The sequence below is a fragment of the Pipistrellus hanaki genome (genome assembly GCF_964339955.1).
Source record: "Pipistrellus hanaki genome assembly, chromosome: 12".
Taxonomy (NCBI): domain Eukaryota; kingdom Metazoa; phylum Chordata; class Mammalia; order Chiroptera; family Vespertilionidae; genus Pipistrellus; species Pipistrellus hanaki.
Genome location: NC_140514.1, coordinates 32,224,337 through 32,245,729, shown reverse-complemented (window position 1 = coordinate 32,245,729; position 21,393 = coordinate 32,224,337). Strand labels below are relative to the sequence as shown.

Sequence of the window (21,393 nt, the reverse complement as noted above, 5' to 3'; positions counted from 1 at the left end):
TTTGAACAGTATTATTTGTCTGTGTGTGTATACAGAAGAAGTAGTATTTTTTAGTAGAGAACTAAACTGACCACAAAAGATTCATGCTCCCTGTCCAGGCCTCTAGTGGATAATAAAGGAATATGCCTTTCCACAGCAGTTGCATGGAGTGGATTCTAGAATGCAGAGGGCACAGTCATAATGTAAAGGGTTTCTGGGCCCCTGAATGACAACATGGAAAGGCAGTCAACCTGGAATAACCTCTCTAGACTGAGGAGTGAGGAAGAAATAAACTTTGATTAGGTTAAGCCACTTGAATTTGTGGGTATATCTATATAGTACCTCCTTAACATTCTAGAAAATTTAGTAAATTAAACACACACATATACATAACAGTAAGACAATTACTGTCTTGTAGAAGCTTACATTGCAAAGTGCTGAGACACAAACGTTTTTATGTCCTACTACTATTTATTTATATGACATCAATGTCTCAAACTTAGTAATATTTAAGCCTCTGCACTTTTCCTAAATTAAAAATAAAGAACCGTAAGTCCTTAGAACACAAAAAGTATAACATATTCCCTCTCACCACAGAACCCAGGATATGCCTATAATGAGAAAAAGCTCAAAATATTAACCCTGAAGCTAATGTGAATAGGCACTTCACTAAATAGCAAGGTTTTACTCTTTTTAGGGAAAAGGGCTCTTAGCCATAACTGAACATTTCATGGTGGAATGCTGTGAATATTGAAACAAAAGGTAAGAAATTGTTTTATCACAGAAAACTTTACTATTTCTCAAGTAATTATTTTTATCCTTCAGTAGGCACATCTGCCTCCTATTGTACTATCACTGCTGTAGCTCCAGTTAATTATACTCCTTTATGCTTACTTCACAAGAGTTATTTAGCAAGCTATAATAATTAATTCAACAAGAAAAATAATTATACAAGACAAATTATGCAGTACACATATATAGGATATATTCTTTTTGTAAAAATGAAAGGATAGTTCTATTATAATAAGAGATGTAAATCTTTGTCACTTAAATAAAAATACTGTCATTGTTATATTTTGCATCTTCTTACCATCTTTTTTAAAAATATATTTTTATTGATTTCAGAAAGGGAGAGGACAAGAGAGATATAAACATTAATGATGAGAGAGAATCATTGATTGGCTGCCTCCATGCACCCAACTGGACAGGTATTTCCAATGCCTATAAATCAGTATTTAGGGACAGCACCATTTCAGCTGACAGACTTCACCATTTGGCAGCCTTTAGATGAGTGTACTTTACATGGCCTGTATACACATACATAAATAGATCCCCAACTAATACTTTCCACTTTCCTTATTATTTATAGAATCACCCATACTACATGCTTCAATCTAGCATGTTACTTACTGCTTTTTTTCTATATCTGTTATAATAAAACTCACATGTTACTCACATAAATATTAGTATTTCCAAGTTATGTACTTGGTTCCCTGAAACTGAAGTTAGTAAAAGATAAAAAAAATTAAAAAAAAAAAACACACAACACATCCACTTAAACCATTCTCTAGCCTTCCTCAATAATCATTTTCATCATTTCTTCTCAGCACATTTCTGTAATGGCTTCAATTGAATATTTGAATGATTATATTGTATATATTTGTGAAGCATTTATTGGGAGAGAGGTGGGAAAGAGAATATGATGAATAAAAGAATCATGAAGGCAGACAGATCCATGTTTGAATCTGGTTCCCCTTTTTCTGTTCTGGTTTTATCATCTAAGCCTCAAGGCTCCTCATCTGTGAAATTAGAACCTCCTAGAACCAATGTAAAATCAGGTAAGATAATGTAAGAAAAGTGCTTAGCTCAGCCTGCCTTTCAGAAAATTTTCAAATGTTAGCAACCACCCTTTGTCTATGCACAGAGCTTCCAAACAGCTTTGTACAGTCATCCTCCTCGTAAATGTGAACAAAGGAAAACTAATATAAAAGTCAAGTGGCTGGAAAAGAGAAAAACAGAACTTGAAAGGCCAAGGACATTAATGCTAATATCCTTAGAAATATAAAAGCTATTGTACCCGTGAAAAATATTAAAGAAATATTTAAAGAATAAGAAAGTATTCTGGAAATAGTCATTTTTTTATTTAGAAAAGCAAAAATTGAAGAGTTGAAAGATAAAGTTGAGGAAATACCCCAGATTTAAAAGAAAAAACAGAAGTTAAAAGGGCAAGAGAAAAAAAGATAAGAAATTTAGATCAATCCAAATTAATCCCACAGGATGATAATTTTAAAAAAGGTCTCCAGATGTCACCTACACTGCAGGCCTAGAAAGAAACAATTTCAGAGTAGAGCAGAGCCTGAGGGCTCGAGAGGAAATTTGAACTGATGAATCACCAATGTTTAACTGTTTAGAGAGATTATGAGAAACTAACAACAACAAAAGTAAGGATAATAATGACAGACAAATGGAGAGAAAAGGCAAAAAATAAAATAGCAATTTTTAACACAAAAAGAGAAATGCAAATCAAAACCACAATGAGGTATAACCTTACCATTAGAATGGAGGGGAAGGAATGAGGGGAGGAGGGGATGGGGAAGGAGGAGAAGTAGTAGTAGTAGTAGTAGTAGTAATAGTAGTAGTAGTAGTATGGACAAGAATGAGGGGAAATGAAACCCTCATGCACTGTTGTTGGTAATAAAGTGGAACAGCCACTATGGAAAACAGTATGGAGGTCCCTCAACAAATTAAGAAATAGAACTACCATACGATCCATATTCCATTTCTGGATACACCTCAAAAGTTAACAGAATTATTATCTTGAAAAGATATCTGCACCATCCACACCATGTTTATTGTAACATTATTTACAACTAGAGGCCCAGTGCACAAAATTTGTGCACGGGGAGGGGGATGTCCCTCAGCCCAGCCTGCTCCCTCTCCAATCTGGAACCCCTCGAGGGATGTCTGACTGCCTGTTTAGGCCTGATCCAGGTAGAATCAATCACAATCCAGGACTGCTGGCTCCCAACTGCTTGCCTGCCTGCCTTCCTGATTGCCCCTAACAGCTTCTGCCTGCCAGCCTGATTACCACCTAGCCACTCCCCTGCCAGCCTGATTGATGCCTAACTGCTCCCCTGCCAGCCTAATTGCACCTAACTGCCCTCCCCTGCAGGCCTGGTCCCCCCCAACTGCTCTCCCCTGCAGGCCTGGGTCCCCCCCAACTGCCCTTTCCTGCTGTCCTGGTCATCCCCAACTTCCCACCTCTGCCAGCCTGATCACCCCTAACTGCCTCCCCTGCAGCTTGATTGCCCCCAAATGCCCTTGCTTGTAGGCCTGGTCCCTCCCAAATGCCCTCCCTTACCGGCCATCTTGTGTCCACATGGGAGTAGCCATCTTTGACCACATGGGGGCAGCCATCTTGCATGTTGGAGTGACAGTCAATTTGCATATTACTCTCTTATTAGATAGGATAGTCAAGACATGGAAAAACCTAAATGCCCATTACAAATGAATGGATAAAGAAAATATGGTATATTTATACATTAATAATTCATACAAAAGAAGTAAATCCTGCCATTTGTGATAACATGGATGGGTCTTGAGGGTATTATCCTAAGTGAAAGAAGTCAGACAGAGAAAGACAAATACTGTATGCTCTCACTTACATGTGGATTCTTAAAAAAAACTCATAGATACAGAGAACAGTTTGGTAGCTGTCAGAAGCAGAAGATGTGGGAATGCGTACAGGTAATCAAAGATACATACTTCCAGTTATAGCATAAATAAGTTCTTGAGATATAATGTACAGCATGGTGACTATAATTAATATTATACTGCATATCTGCAACTAACCGGGTAGGTTAGTGGGTTAGTGTGTCATCCCGATACACCAAGGTTGCGGGTTCCATCTCTAGTCACGGCACATATGAATGAATAAATAAGGGGAACAACAAATTGATCTTTCTCTCTCCCTCTCTCTACACACCACCTTCTTTTCTCTCTCTAAAAGCAATCAAAAAGTTTTTTAAAAGAAGAAAGTTGCTAGGAAAGTAGATCTTATACTTTTTCATCATAAGAAAAAATGTAACTATGTGAGGTCATCGATGAATATTAAACTTACTGTGGTAATCATTTTGCAATATCTATAATAAAAGCATAATATGCTAATTAGACCAGACGTCCCCCCAGACATCCTTCCAGGCGAAGCCAGGGCTGCAAGGGAAGCCCAGGTCCCGGGTGTTGGGTCCTGGGAACTCAGGCTGCGCCCCCCCACCACCCACCCAGCAGGGCTTGATGGAGGATCTCAAGGCATGCCCCTCACCCCGTCTGGGCTGGGGACCTCAGGCCATGCCCCCCTATCCTGGCACTGGGCCAAGGGACCTACGGCTACGTCCCCTTCCTGGTGGGGTTTGACAAGGGTGGGACTGGCAAGGTCTGGATCTAGCCCAATTTGGGTGGGGGGAGGGGGGGGCGGCCGGGTCTGGATCTCCTGTGATTTTGAGGCACATGTGGGTGGATAGGGACTTGACTCTGGGTCCTATGGTGACCCCAGACTCTGACAGGAGGAATGTTTTCATATACATTTTACTAATCTTCTTTCATCTCTGACACTTTCATTATATAGGGCAAATAGCAATATTAAATTATTTCCTCTAATCAATCCTCTTTTAATGTGCACAAATTTCGTGCACCGGGCCACTAGTCATGTATAAATCCAAATATACATGTGATGACTGAGAAAAATAAGTGTTTTAATGTTTTATTATTTAATGTAATTTATTTGAAGCCTGTGATAATGTTTCCAATGACATTACAATGATTAATTAGAATCAAAGAGTGCTGTATCTCAAAGAGAGAGAAGTGAAATAATAATCTCTAAAAAGTTAGGCTAGATGATTCAAACAATAGCTCTAGTGAGGATGAAAATACTAATGTCAAAGGTACATGCAGAATTAGAAAAAAATTGCTTTAAGAGAAGCATGACAATTAAATGTAATATGTGTCCTAATTAAAATTCTATAAGAAAAAATTGGTTTTTAAAATATTTTTTATTAATTTTTAGAAAGAAGAGGGGGAAAAGAGAAACATGGATGTGAGATTGCAACTTTGATTGGCTGCCTCCTGCACGCTCCCTACTGGGGTGTGCCATGACAGGGAATTGAACCAGCAACCTTTATGGTGCACAGGACAATGCCCAGTCAAGTGAGCCACACGGGCCATGGCAAAAATTTGTTATCTAGCTATAAAAGGATTATATGCTAAATGTCCCTCTGCCCATCTGGCTGGTCACTATGACATACACTGACCGCCAGAGGGCAGACGCTCAACGCAGGAGCTTCCAAGCTGCAGTGACTTGGCAGCAGCGGTTCTCAGGTGACGCACCCTGAAACCAGAGAGGAGGGAGCCCGATTCCTTGTGGGGCCACGATTCCACCTTCAGCCACGGGTCATGTTGTTGCTGGGGCACTGTCAGCACTGAATCTGGTTTACTGCACACCTACATTTGTGTTCCACGCCCTGTATAACAGCAACTTTGCAGAGTGCCCTCTCGAACTCCGGGACCCCTAGGGGGATGTTGGACAGCCAGTTTTGGCCTGATCCCCACAGGCCAGGCCAAGGGACTCCACCTGCCCAGAGGGACCCTGCTCTTCAGATGCTCTTTGAGTCCCAGCACCGCCCCAGGTGTAGTTGGCTGGGGAGGGACCGAAGGAGGTTGACTCAGGGCATGTCCAGCCCGTCTCTCCTACTCTTGCCCTGCCAGCCACCTTCTAATTAATTTCCTTTCAATGTGCACGAATCTGTGCACTGGGTCACTAGTTTAATATGAAGGACATTATTGGGAAAATTGGTGAAATCTGAATAAGGTCTGTAGATTAGATAATAGCATTATACCAATGTTAATTTGAAAACTTTTAAGAGATTTGATATTCAGAACATATAAAGAACTCCTACAACTTAACAAAAACCCAATCAATTAAAAAATGGGCAATGCACTTGACTTGAACAGACATTTCTCCAAAGGAGATATACAGAAGGCACGTAAAGATGCTCAATATCACAAACCATTACAGAAATGAAAATCAAAACTAAAATGAGATACCACTTTTCAGACTCATAGGATGGCTCTCCAAAAAAGAAAGAAAAAATATAAAGAAAGAAAGGGGGGTGGGGGCGAGTAGGGAGGGAGGAAGGAAGGAGGAAGGAGAGAGAAAGGAAAAAGAGGGGAAGGAATCAAAAGGGAGGGGGGAGGGAAGAGAAAAGTCACTAAGTGTTAGCAAGGACACAGAGAAATTGGAACCCTTGTGCATGTGTGGTGAAAATGTAAAATGATGCAGGAACTGAGAAAAACAATTTGGTGGTTCCCCCAAAAGTTAAGAACCATGTTCATAGCAGTATTATTTATAATAGCCAAAAGGTGAAAACAACCCAAGCATCCATCAACGGATGAATGGACAAACCTTATTTACATACAATGTAATCCTTACCCTGAAATGGATAAATGTAGTATATATGTACAATGGAATATATTCAGCCTTAAAAAGGAATGAAATTCTGACACATATTCCAACATGGATGAATCTTGAAGACATTATGTTAACTATTTGTATACCATAAGCATCTATAGATGCAAGCAGCAGACCTTTTTTATTTAATTCAAAATATCATGGCAGTTAACTGATTAAGTGAAAGAAGCCAGACACAAAAGTATTGTATGATTCCACTTAGCTATAATAATAAAAGCGTAATATGCTAATTAGACAGGAGTCCTTCTGGATGACCTTCTGGGCGAAGCCAGGGCTGCGAGGGAAAGCCAGGTCCTGGGTGCCTGCCGGCAGCCGGAGGGAAGCCCGTGTCCCGGGTGCAAGAGGCAAGCCAGTGGCGGCAGCTGGGGGAAGGCCTACTCTTGCATGAATTTCATGCATCCGGCCTCTAGTATGATATAAAGCATGCAGGAAGTCCCTTTTCCCCTTTCTTCTTGCCAGTCTCTTAATGGCAGAAATTAATAGCAAGCCACCCAATATACTAAGAAATATACTTTGCATAGCCTCAGCCCCAGCATCAGAGTACAATGTAGAAAGTGTATTTTAAGCTGGAAAAAATGTTAAAAGAATCTGCATAATGTTTAGTTTTAAAGCTTGGATGGATAGAGAATTCTAGATTCAAAATTATTTTCCCTTATAACTTTGAAGTCATCTGCTCCTTTTCCTCTGTCATCCAGTGATATTAATCATAAGTCTAATTCATACTATGGTGTTTTACACAGTCCATTGATGCTCCTATGTTTCACTACCTATTAGACCAGTTTAAAAACATGTGACCTCTCAGTGCATCAGAGGATGCTTAACCAACTGAGCCACACTGGCCAGTCTTTTCAACAAACTGTACTGGGATGAATTTAGACAAAGACTTTATACCTTTCACAATACCAAAAGCATACTCCATGAAAGAAAAAAGGTTGGTAAGTTGGATTTCGTTAAAATTACAAACTTAAGCTCTCTACAAGATGTTATAAAGAAAATGAAAAGACAAACCACAAATTGGGAGAAAATATTTGCAAAACATATATCTGGTAAAGGACTGTTATCCTAAATATACAAAGAACTGTTAGAACTCAACAATAAGAAAAAAGCAACCCAATTTAAAAAATTCAGAAAGAGATCTGGACATTTCACCAAAGAAGATATATAGATGGCATATGAAAAGATGCTCAAAATTACATGTTATTAGGAAATCACAAATTAAAATGAGATAACACTACACATCTACTAGAATGGTGAAAATTCAAAGCGCTGACAACATCAAATTCAGGTGAGAATATGGAGCAAAAAGAACTCTCATTCATTGCTGATAGGAATACAAAATGATACAGGCATTTTGGAAGATAATTTAGCAGTTTCTTACAAAACTAATCATATGCTTACCATATGATACAGAAATTGTGATCTTTGGTATTTATCCAAATGAACTAAAATCTTATATCCCACACAAAAACCAGTCCACGAATGCTTACAAATGCTTCATTCATAACTACCAAAACTTGAAAGCATCCTGGCCAGTTTGGCTCAGTGGTTGGAGCATTGGCCCACGGATTGAAGGGTCATGGGTTCGATTCCCAATCAAGGACATGTAACTGGGTTGTAGGCTCAGTTCCCCCACCCATGTTGGAGCACAAGCAGGAGGTAACCAATTGATGTGTGTCTCCTCACATTGATGTTTCTCTGTCTCTCCCTCGCCCTTCCACTCTCTAGAGATCAATTAGGTGAGAATTAACAAACAAAACAACAAACAAAAAAAAGTTGAAAGCAACAGACATGTCCTTTAATAGATGAATGGGTAAACAAACTGTGGCATATCCACACAGTGTAATACTACTCAGTGTTAAAAAGAAATGGAGGAACTTTCAATGGACATTACTAAGTAAAAGAATCCAATCTAGAAAAGCTATGTATTGTATAATCCTAACTATATGACTTTCTGGAAAAGACAAAACTATGGAGACAATAGAAAGTTTAGTGGTTGGCAGAACTCAAGAAAAGGGAGAAATGAATGAACAGGTGTAATACAGGAGATTTTTAGGGCAGTGAAACTATTCTGTATGATACTGTTATGGGATTGTGTCATTATATATTTGTTAAAACCCATAGGTGCACAACATAAAGAGTTAACCCTAATGTAAACTATGGACTTTAGGTAATAATATCGTATCTCTATTGGATGGAGAATCATATCTACAAAATGATATGGAATGATTTCCAACGCATATTGCTAAATGAAAAGCAAAGTGAAACAGAATACCAATAGTACTTTCCTACCCCTTTATGTAAAAGAGAAGAAATAAGGGAAAAAATACATATATCTACTCATTTGTACAAAATGAGACAGGAAAAATATACCCAGACTCAATAAACAGTGCTAGAATAACAGGATATTCACATGCAAAATTATGAATACGGACCCCTTCCTTATACCATACACAAAAATTAACTCAAAATAGTCTTAGATACAACACTAAAGCACAACTAATACAATAAAAAATAGATAAATGAAACTTAAAACTTTTCTCCACCAAAAGACACCACCAAGAAAGTAAAAAGACAACTCACTGAATGAGAGAAATTATTTGTAAATCACATATCTGATGTGTCTAATACCTAAAATATATTCTAAAAACTTACAATGCAATGCTAAAAATATAAACAACTCAATTAAAATGCGCACAGGATCAGAATACACATTTCTCAGGGGGGGGAAAAATACAAATGGCCAATAAAGACATTAAAAAAAATGAAAAGATTGTGGTTAAACAGCACCCAGCAATTGGAGAATTGCAAATCAAATCCACAATGATATACCACTAGAATGGCTAAAATAAAACAGATGATAAGGTGTGCTGGTGAGAATGTGAAGAAATTTGGAACCCTAATATGTTGCTAGTGGTAATATTAAATGATGCAGCAATCCTAGCCAGTTTGGCTCAGTAGACAGAGTGTCAGCCTGTGGACTGAATAGTCTTAGGTTCGATTCCTATCGAGGGTACAGGCCTGGCTTGGGGCTCGATCCCCAATGGGGAGCATGCAGGAGACAGCCGATCGATGATTCTCCCTCATCACTGATGTTTCTATCTCTCTCTTCCTCTCTAAAATCAATAAAAATATATTGAAAAATTTAAAAGTAATAAAACCTACAGGTTTCTAATGTGCTCTTTACATAAAAAAAAAAAAAGGCTTACTTTTTAAAAAATAAAATATAATGATGCAGCCACTTTGGAAAAAGGTTTGGCAGTTCCTCAGAAAGAAACCACATTGACCCAACAGTTCCACTTCTATACTATCTTTGCAATTCTTCTGTAATCATAAAATAATTTCAATAAAAAGTTTTAAAAATAAAGGAACCAATATTTAGATTATTTTATAAATCAGAGTACTCTTCAAATTAAAGCAGACGATTGAACTCATTTCTGAACTCAGTTACTACATGAATCAATTCAGTTTCAATGAAGTTACTTTGAGATAGACTATTACTACATTCTCTTTGCCTTTAATTATTTTTGGAAGGAGATAGAGAAGAAAGATAATGTTTCAAGGAAACAAGATTTTGGAAACTTAAGAGGAATGGTGGTAAGTGAAAGAGAATACAGATTAAAAAGATTAAAATTACTACATTAACAGTATCCTATAAACAAAGGGGGAATCTGGAAAGTTCATTTTAAAAGGGTAACTATGGCAATAAAATAGACAAAGGACCAGAAGAGGATAGCAAAGTTTTAAGGACTATTACAAAGCCTACACCAGAGATTCCCAAACTTTCTGGGTTTACAAAACCTATAATGTGTCAGTAAGTTTTTCACAGGCCAAAAGACATACCTAACCATTTTGTTTACTAAGTATAATCAGGTTCAAACAACTTAAGATGTATGTCCTAATAACTTAGCACGTGTTGGGCACTGCACAACTTCTCAAACCTTAAGATCAAATCGGACACTGTCTTCCTCTTTGTCTATTCCATGTAGATTTTCACATAGTACTTGCATTTTTGTCATTGCAACTACTAAAAACTCTGCTTTGTAAAAATATGGTATCATTGAAAGGAATGTAGCAAACCAATTTGAAAATGAACTACTTCAAGCTAGAAGTTTGTGTGGCTCCAACAGATGTTGCTGTGTTTCCCTCAAAATTTTTACGCATCGCTTGGCACACCTGTGAGTTCTCTGCAGTGCCTTTATAGACTCCAAAAGTGCAGTTTGGGAACTATGGGCCTTGGCAAAAGATGGCAAAGGATGCCACAAAGGCAGTGGCAATAGGAAAATTGGAGTAAGGAGGCATTTTTCAGAGAAAAAAAAGCAGTAGACTCAGAGATGTTGTCTTGAGAAGTGTCCCACTTCCCAATAGTCCTTGCTTCAATGAAGATAAATGAGTTTTTTTAATCAAATGAATGAAGCTGTTAAAATATTTATATTAATTTGACAGTTTTATATGTGACATAGATTAAATACATTGCTCTCACTTTAATACACACACACATACACATACACACACACACACACCCCAAAACAACCAAAGGAAAAAATTCAATTCAAGTTTTTGACTCAATAAACTTGGCTGAAGTACCAACAGGAATTATCATCCAACATCTGCAAAAAACTTTACTTCAGATACTTGAGAAAGAATCATAAATATGGTAGTTCTAAAACCTGGCTTGATTATTTTAAGCAATTAGGGAACTTCTAAAATGACAGATTTGCCAGCACCATTCCAGACTTATAAAAATCTGCAGTTTCTCATAGGCATGGAAATCTCTGTATTTGCAAAGGGCTCTAGTGATTCTGAAATAAGCCAGTTTGAGAGGAATAGCTAAACAACACTATTCAATAAAATATTCTGTGATGACAGAATTGTTCCACATTTGCACTGCCCAATAGGGTAGCCCCTAGCTACATGTGGCTAGTGAGTACTTGATATGTGGCTAAAGTGTGAGGAACTGAATTTTAAATTTATTTTATTTATTTATTTTTTTTGTTGTTTTTTTGTGTTTTTTTTTAAATCTAATTTAAATAAAATTAATTTAAATTTAGATGTAAATTGCTGGGTGTGGTAAATTGCTTCTGAACAACACAGAAGTTGATGACTTACGTTAAGTATTTATTTTTCTAAATAAATTGTACGCTTTATTTAAATTAGATAATCAGAAAATCAGGTCCCTTGGCCATATTCTCTCATAAAGGGTCTTTATAAAGATTATGTATTATAGTGACATAAGAATTATCCAATTTAACAGTCTGAGTCTTTTGTAGGTGAAGACTCTATCTCAAATGCCATTCATATTTTTTTCATAAAAATCCTCTGAATTAAGTTCTAAGCAAAGTCCCTGCAAATTAATTAGCTAAAAAGAATATTATGTGAGCCAATGTGCTTTCCTTTTCGCCTTCCTACCAGTAAACTCAGAACCAAGTCCAATGTCCAATGGTAACTCTTTTAAGTGCCTGGTAATGTACTTTCACTCCTCTAAGACTATCTCTGTTCTATTTATATCCCTAAATTAGTCAACATGATGTTATTTTAAATTCTAAAGCTGACAAACTCTTTCGGACATTGGCAAAGTACCAACTTTTAATATGAGAACTTCCTTTCATTAAAGTCAATCTTTTTTGCTGTTTTTGAGGTATTAAAGTCATATTTAAGTGTTTTGTTATTTAAAAAGTATTTTAAAAATAAAAACACTGGGATTAATAACACCTGGAAAAAATATTAACAGATCAGATTTACCAAAGAAAATCTTACCAAAGAAAGTTTATTAGCAAAGCTGCCTAAAAATATTAACAGTGAAAAATAAGACAAGCAAATAATGACACTGACAGTCTGTAGTAATTTTACTGCCCCCATTTCACAAACTCAATCCCACTCCTTTTAAAAAATATGCAGCCCTAGCCAGTTTGGCTCAGTGGTTAGTGTTGGCTTGTGGATAGAAGAGTCCCAGGTTCAATTCCGGTCAAGGGCACATGCAAAAAATATATATATGCAAAAGCCCTGATGCAGGATATGAACATCCCTATTGAGCATTCAGTTCAAAATGCTTGTACATTTTTTTCTTCAGCACACTGGACTATTTTTATATCATGCAGTGAACTACTTCAGTGACTCTTGTTGAAATTTTCCACAAAATTAGAACAAACACATTTGATGCATCAATAGCACATTTTAAATTCTGAGCATTAAAGTCAATCAACTGCAAAACTAATGTGAAACTAAACTAACCCTTAAGAATAGAACTTCTTCACATAATTCCTTAAAATTTCATTTTAAAAATCAACTTTAAAAACACATAAACCAAGCCCAACCAGCGTGGCTCAGAGGTTGAGTGCTGACCTGTGTGAATCAGGAGGTCACAGTTCAATTTACAGTTAAGGCACATGCCCTCATAGCTGCAGGCTCCATGCCCAGTGTGGGGCATGTAGGAGGCAGCTGATCAATGATTTTCTCTCATCATTGATGTTTCTCCCTGTCCCTCTCCTTTTCTCTCTGAAATCAATAAAAATATATTAAAAAATATATAAACCAAGACCTGATACCAAATTAATGTAAGAGAATTACACACTACCAAAAGATACAATTTACTCCATGGTTTCATTTAAAAAATCATGACAAGGGGAAAAAAAATTTAAAGAAAAACTGTCATAAAAAATATATCCTAAATATTACGTTCATCATAATGTATATGCACACACATGCATACACACACACACACACACAAATGTTGGCAAATTAATTCTACTTGATGGTTTCAGAGTACATTGTTGTAAATTCTTTGTTGAGGACACAAGTCCACAGGAGTTACCTTAACAAGTATGAAGTGCCACTGCCACTTTAGTACAAGTGTGGAGCCAGCCTATCCTTATACTTTGGGAATATTTTCAGGTTTTAGTGCATAGATAAACTGTATTTTTTCCCATCAATTCAATGGCAGAAAAAATCCTTTGTGCCAGACAGGGTCAATGGAACCAAAACCAAATTTCAAAGACAAAATATTGAGTTCTCAATTCTACACACTTTCAATACTAAACACCCTTAAAAAAAATAAATAAATACCACAAGTTCCTTAATCAGACCACCCTTCCAGCATGCAATAGCCCAAACTAAATTGCCATGACAATACACTCTGATCCTTTATCTTCCCATCTCAATTTCTCATTTCTACTCAGGTCACCTTTCACTCACTCTCTCCTGATAGTCACTATTATGGTGATCTACACCTTACCCAGACTGTTTATCCTCAATATTTCCAATCAATCTGGTCCACATCCCTACCCTAGTCAGGGAGCAGGATTAACAACTTCTATGTTCCATGTCTAACCCTATCGGAAGGAGGGGGAGGGGCGCTTGTGGAGTAGTGTTTATAAAGTCTATAGTGTACAGTAATGCCCTACGCCTTCACACTCTCACCACTCACTCACTGACTAATCCAGAGCAATTTCTAGTCCTATATGTTCCATTCATAATAAGTACCCTTACAGGTAAAGCATTTATCTTTTATACTGTATCTCTACTGTACCTTTTCTATGTTTGGATACATTTAGGTGCACAAATGCTTACCACTGTGTTACAAATGCCTAGTATTCAATATAGAAACATGCTGTACAGGTTTGCAGCCTAAGAGCAATACCAAATAGCCTTAGTATATATTGGAGGCTATAACAATTAGGTTTAAGTGCACTCTATAATGTGCACACAACAACTTGGCCTGAAGGTGCATTTCTCAAAAGGTGTCCCCATAGTTAAGTGACACATGCCTGTACTAAGTGATTACAGCCTCCTCTCTCCCCTGAGCTTGAGACTCTTATAATTAACTGCTCAATTAAGACCTCCATCCGGATGTCCCAAATTTTAAGAAAAGCAAAGCCAATTCTTGATTTCTCTTTTATGCCAAACCTTGTCCTTCCCAAGTGTTCCCCTTCCCTATAATTATTATATTCACCTGGTTGCTCAGGCCAAAAAAACTACAATCATTACTGATTTCTCTCACTTTACATTATATCTAATCCATTATTAAATCCTGTCAACTATACATTCAAAAACATTTATATCCAGTAACACAGGTATATATATTTGTCAAAACTTTCCCCTTACCAGTGTGACACTATTGGTTGGAGCATTGTCCCCTATGGTGCGATTCCCAGTCAGGTCACATGCCTAGGTTTTTTTGTTTGATCCTTCGTTTGAATGAGTGCAGAGGCAACTGATCAGTGTATCTCCCTCACATCAATGTTCTCTCTCTCTCTCTCTCTCTCTCTCTCTCTCTCTCTCTCTCTCTCTCTCTCTCTCCCCCACCCCACTCCTCTTCCTCCTCCCTTCCTCCCTCCCTCCCTCCCTTCTTTTCTTAAAATGTATTTCAAAAGTAGGTTCTTCACATCAAGGCTGATATACCTCTGTCTCACTCTACTAGATGGTCAACAGAGAAATACTTGCTTAATCCACCCAGATTCAGAAGTGGATCTGAATTACTTACTAATGTAATTTAGACTTCATAAACTCAAGTTTTACTTAAAGTGCATGTAGCATCCTGATGTCCAATTGGAATGTTAAATTGGGTTCAGTTACAGATAGCTTGGAACATCTGATTAAGGAGTTTATATTTACTCAACAGGCCAGCATTATAAACTTAAGCACTGGAAAGAGCTACTTTTTTTACTTTTCAAATCCTGAGGTCACAAGGTTTGCAGAGAGGTGTGGAATAATGAAAAAATACGAGGTATTACTTTGAAGGATATATATATATATATATATATATATATATATATATATATATATATACCTTTTTATACCTCTAGAATTTTGAACCATGTGATCGTATTATCTATTTTTAAAATAAATTATAATTAAAACTATTTAAAAACAAGAAATTCTTATGTGACAGAAAAATCAGAAACAAATGAGTTTATGCCTTTTTAAGAAAAACATACTTTTTGAATGCCATCACTAAGAATTAGATAGATAAAATACAAGAACATAAAATACATGTTTAGGTGATGTAGACATATACACAGAAATCTAAAATACATGCTCATACTTAATGGTTCTTTATCAAAAATTAGGGAGGTTCTACTGGAATTGGATTCTATAATACAACCTTAATTATCAAAACTACATGCCAATTTTCAACTAGTTCCCTTCAGTACCTGAGCAGCCATTGAGTACTCATATGTGAAGACTTCTCTCAGAAGTCTAAAAGCCTGCCAATGATAAAAGAATAGAATAAGAAGTAAACTACGATAAACTACAGTCTCTTTCTCTCAAACTCATCTCCACTGGCCAGTCTCAACACTTGCCAACAGCTACCTCAGTTAAGAAAGATTAGTAATTGCATGACTTGGGGACAACCATAAGAGTAGGAGATATAAACTTCTATCTCCAAATTTGCCAGAGCTCTACCTGCCAATCAAGGAGTGATGAGGAACAGGATCTCGCAATACAGGGTCATTCTGGAATTTGTTCCTGACTTAAATTCTAGAACACTACACCATGAAAGTATCAGGAAGTGGATCCTGTTGAGCTGAGGAAAATCATGCTGCATCAATCAGGGCAAAGGCTAAATATGATAAATGGCAATAAAAAGAAAGCAGAAATCCCAAACCCTCAAATCTATAGAATCCATCTTTTGATCAAGGAAAAAGTGCTGTGAGTTTACTAATGGCCTAGATCTCAAAATGTAGCCTCCTTAAACCCTTACCTTCATCCTGTTACCAGCCACGTCTAGATTCAAACCCTATGGCTATGACAAGAGAACACAGGAAAAGTTCCTCTTCTCCAAACTCATAGAAATAACACATTCTACCTAGGAAAATATACCAATTCCCATTACTATGCCTTTTCTAAATCCTTTGGGTTTCAACTTCATTTTTTTTTTAAATATATTTTATTGATTTTTTACAGAGAGGAAGGGAGAGAGATAGAGAGCTAGAAACGTCGATGAGAGAGAAACATCGACCAGCTGCCTCTTGCACACCCCCTACCGGGGATGTGCCCGCAACCAATGTACATGCCCTTGACCGGAATCGAACCTGGAACCTTTCAGTCCACAGACCGACGCTCTACCACTGAGCCAAACCGGTTTCGGCTCATCTTCATTTTTTTGAGTTTCAAATTCATGTAGAATTCAGAGTATTTTAAATATACTTTATCCTAAAGTCCTGAATGGGTACTTGGTAAGATTTAAAAGATGACAATAATCAATTAAAAGAGTGTGTGTGTGTGTGTGTGTGTGTGTGTGTGTATATATATACATACATACATATATATTAAAAATACTTCTTAAACTTTAATATGCATACTGTGAATTTTATTAAAATGCAGAGTCTGATTCAATAGGTCTAGTAGGGAAAGGCCTGAGAGTTAGCAGGTCTAAAGGATTCCCAGATGTTGCAAATGTTCCTGCTTCTCAGAAAACACTTTAAGAAGGTTTGAAAAGACAATGGCACTACCGTAGCTGGTTTAGCACAGTGGACAGAGCGTTGGTCTGCAGAATGAAGGGTCCTGGTTTCGATTCTGGTCAAGGGCACATGCCTGAGTTGTGGGATCAATCCCCAGTAAGGGGCATTCAGAAGGCAGCCGATCAATGATTCTCTTTCATCATTGATGTTTCTATCTCTCTCTCCCTCTCCTTTCCTGTCTGAAATCAATAAAAGTATTTTTTTAAATCCTATATAATAAAACCCTAAGATGCAAATTAAACAACAGGCGAAACAACCGGTGGAACAACCAGTCGCTATGATGCGAACTGACCACTAGGGAGCGAAAAGCGGTGGCAGCACTGATCAGGGGCAGGGCCAGCCAGCAGGTGGCACCAGGCCGCCATCCAAGGCAGGTGCCAGCACAACCCCCCCAATCGCCCTGCCCACCAGTCACCCCACAGATGACCCTGATCGCTGGCCAGGCCTAGGGACCCTACCCTATATATTGGGAACAGTGTCTTAGATTTAAAATTAAAATCTAGTAAGGCTACTCTAACACTGAAAAAACAGGATGATGCAGTGATGACATGCATGGACTCTGGCTTGCACATTTTGTGGCCAGCCCTGATTCTGACACTTGTAACTGTGTGACAAAGCCAATTACTTCACTTCTCTCTGCTTCAGTTTTTTCACCCATAAGATGGGGAAAATGATACTACTGCCTCAGAAGGATCATGTTATGTACTAATTTTTATAATCAGGGCAAAAAAAAAAATGTGGCTGCCCACACAACAGCAAGATGCCTTTCACCTGTGTGAAAAACATGGTCACTGGTGCATGCAGCATCCCGGATTGTGAGAAGGATGTCCGACTGCCAGTTTAGGTCCATAAACCGGCAACTGGACAACCCCTGAGGGGTCCTGGATTGTGAGAGAGACCCTCACCCCCCTCAACCACCTCCCCCACCGTGCATGAATTTTGTGTACCAGGCCTCTAGTAAATAAATAAAAGACAATGGTACCTATATACACAGGTTATCTCCAAAGACACAACCTTAATAAAATGATAACTTATCTTTCTTTTTATAGTTTATTCCTCCTTCTCTAACTTATACCAGATTCATTTTCCTATCCTCTCAATACTTGCAATTTATCTTTAATGCCATTACTGATGTCTCTTTCCTTTTATTCAATTGGCTATCTCCAAATTTCCTTCTTTATCTTTTATTCTTCCATACCTCCAAAATAATACCTAAATGTAAAAGTAGCTAATAAAAAACAGTCTTACTATGTGCCCAAGTCTATTTTTTTCTTATTTCCTTTAAATAGTTTCTAATTCTTAACACACACATCCAATAATTTAAGGTTTACTGCAAAGATCAAAATGAGGAATGGTAAAAATAAAGGAAGAAAAAAATTATAGGCTAAAAGTGTAGAAATGGGTCCCTATTTGTATATATCACAGAACCCTCTGAAAGTAAGGCAAAAGAAATACTAACTAAAAGTCATTACAACAAATTTTTATATATTGAAAAGATTTTAAAGCTCTATTTAGGGATCCACTTATAAATAAAATTCCAGTACATCAAACAAATATTATTCTTTGAGTCTGTCACCTTGTAAGTTTTAAACTATATTGTTAAATGAGGGGGGAAAGAGAAGCAGCGAAATATTTAGAACTAATATCTGAACATCCAAATGTTTTTTAGTGTTAAGACCAGATCCTATCATAAAGATCCTATCAATAAGAAATACTTGTAATGAGGATCTTCCTCATGTATTCCTTAGCTTGGTTAAGTAGTACACCCAGTCTTCCAAGTCAGAAATTTGGGTGTCAATTTAGACCTTTCCCTCTCCCTCATCCCAATTCTTTCCAGACCTGTGCTGATATGACCACTTATGTGTCCTAAGTGTTCGTCCCATATATTCTCTCCATTCCCTCTGCCACTGCCTTAGTCTAACCCTTTTCCCTCATCTTATCTATTATAACAGCTACCCCTAACATTACTATGCCTCTATTTACTATGATCCTTACTCCATGCTGTCATCAAGTGATTTTCCAAAATGCCAACCTACTGTCTCTTCCACCCAAAACCTTTCTCTATGTCCCTATGTAGTGAAAGATTTTGAGTGGAAGAGACAGTAGGTTTTTTGAGGATTTGAATCCTTCCTACCTCTCAAACTTCATATCCCATTACATTATCCCCAACCTGCACTTTAAGCTTCATCATTATCGAAATACACTGCTTGCATTTCCAGCACACCCAAGCTATTTAACTGCCCCATGCTTTTGCATAAAGTGCTGCTTCAGTCTAGAATATCTTTCATTTCTTCCCCTCTTGGCTTCCTGGCCAACTACTATTTTGGATCTTTCAAAACCCAGCTTAGATTCCAGGAAGCCATCCCAAGAACCTACCCCCTATCTATCTTTTTTTTTTTTTTTTTTTTTTTTTTTTTTTAATATATTTTATTGATTTTTTACAGGGAGGAAGAGAGAGGGATAGAGAGAAACATCAATGAGAGAGAATCATCGACCAGCTGCCTCCTGCACACCCCCCACCGGGGATGTGCCCGCAACCAAGGTACATGCCCTTGACCGGAATCGAACCCGGGACCTTTCAGTCCGCAGGCCGACGCTCCATCCACTGAGCCAAATCGGTCTCGGCTACCCCCTATCTATCTTTAAGAATTAAATATTTCCTTCTCTGCCAACTTTGTAAATAATAATGCATTTGTTGAGCATTTACTATGTGCCTGACTCTGTTAGAAGCTTTTTCATGTACTAACTCATTTTATCTTCACAATAACCCTTCCTATGAAGTGGTACCATTATTACCTATGTGTATATGGAAACTAAACCATAGACAATTAAATAAGCTATCCCCAAAGATGCCCAACTATTAAGTGATGGATACAGATTAAATCTTAACAGCATACATATTTATATGATTGCACCTATCACAGTGAATTTATTTACATGACTGCCTTACCCTGAACTATGAGCTCCCTGTAGGGATTATGTCATATTCAACTCTGAAATCATACTCCCTTGCATAAAGTGGGTAATCAGTACATGCATTTCTTGAGTTCATATAAAATAACATTCCTAACAAGCTCAAGAGAAAAACACTCAGAAACTAGTTTCCAAATATGCTGTACGAGTTCTAGAATAGAGCAAGCCATTTTTTCCAACTAATAAAAAGAATGTCAAATAGAGAGGTTAAAACAGACATGAGATTATAGTTCTTGTGGACAGTCAAATGGACTTATTTTTGCAGTCATACTGCTTAATAAATCAAAACCCAAAGGACCCTTTGCTTAACATTAACTTTTTCTCTCTCACTAAATAAGAATTCTTACTGATCATTCAGGGCAGTGAAAAGAAAGCCCTAAATTTACTTTGCTCAAGTGGAAAGAAACAAATCATAGACCAGCACTACTAATTGCTTCCTTAAGTCTGGCCAAGAAATGTATCCCATTAGGCAATTAAAATAAAACACAGTTGCCTGACTAAGCATATAGCAAAAGAATTTCTAAGGTTATGTAGACTGGCATTCCATTATTCAAATTATGAAAAATTCTTTATCTTAAGCAAAGAAAAATGAAAAAAAAAATCAAGAAAAAAATAACATTATCACCATACCACAAAAATATAGATTTTTTAAGTTAAAACATAAACATATGTTTACAATATTCCAATAGCTATTTTGTTGCCTTCAAATTGTAAAAACCAAAGTTATTCTAACACTAATGATGAAATACTTTAAGACCAAATCTACTGTATTTTAGGATGCTCTCACAGTCACAGTCCTCTGAGCCATGCTGAAGTGCAATAATTAAAACCCAGAGAGACAATACCAGCAGCAACAATGCACACATTACCTGTTAGAGTAATCTGCACCCTGCCCTGCTCCTACACACTTGCGCACTACAGGAAGGTAAACCTGTCAGAAGCAGCAGAGTTCAGGCCACAGTGAGTTTAGGCCACAGCAGAGCAAACTCTACCCGCAGGCATGTCTTACCATTTCTTGGTGCACTCGACCATCAGCTCCTGGTAGGAGGCCACAAACTGGAACTTGGATGCATGTTTTCCTACACGCTGCAGTCTCTTCCACACTGAAGCCATGATGACCAGTCAATCCACTGGAGCAGTTCTGGATTGGCAACACAGCAGCTTCAACAAAGCAGAGGTTTCCAGAGCAAAAAAAGCTTCGCATGTATGTCTCTGTACTTTTAAAAACTCATCTACCACTTGAAATGATGTCTGGGGTCCATAAGTCTTCTCCCTGCTTCACAGGGTATATCCCATCTTAGAGAGGAATGGCCCAGCCAGGAACAGTGTGATAGACATGACAGGATGAGTGGGTGGAGGTTCCCTCATGGAGACATCACCATCCCATGTCAGAGGCTATGAAGACGTATCCCGAGAACTGAAAGGCAAAATAAAGAGGAAAAAAAAAAATATATATATATA

The 21,393-nt window shown here is 37.5% G+C and overlaps 1 protein-coding gene across 7 annotated transcripts in view; it reads right to left on the bottom strand.

The window, feature by feature from the left end:
• EHBP1 (EH domain binding protein 1) overlaps positions 1-21,077 on the bottom strand; it is a 255,661-nt gene extending 234,584 nt beyond the window's left edge. For all 7 annotated transcript variants that reach the window (XM_084901054.1, XM_084901056.1, XM_084901055.1 and 4 more), the window contains exon 1: positions 20,942-21,077. In XM_084901054.1, the coding sequence (XP_084757180.1) occupies positions 20,942-21,045 (104 nt within the window). In that variant the 5' untranslated portion in view covers positions 21,046-21,077. The remainder of the gene's footprint in view (positions 1-20,941) is intronic.
• Positions 21,078-21,393: the final 316 nt, after the last annotated feature.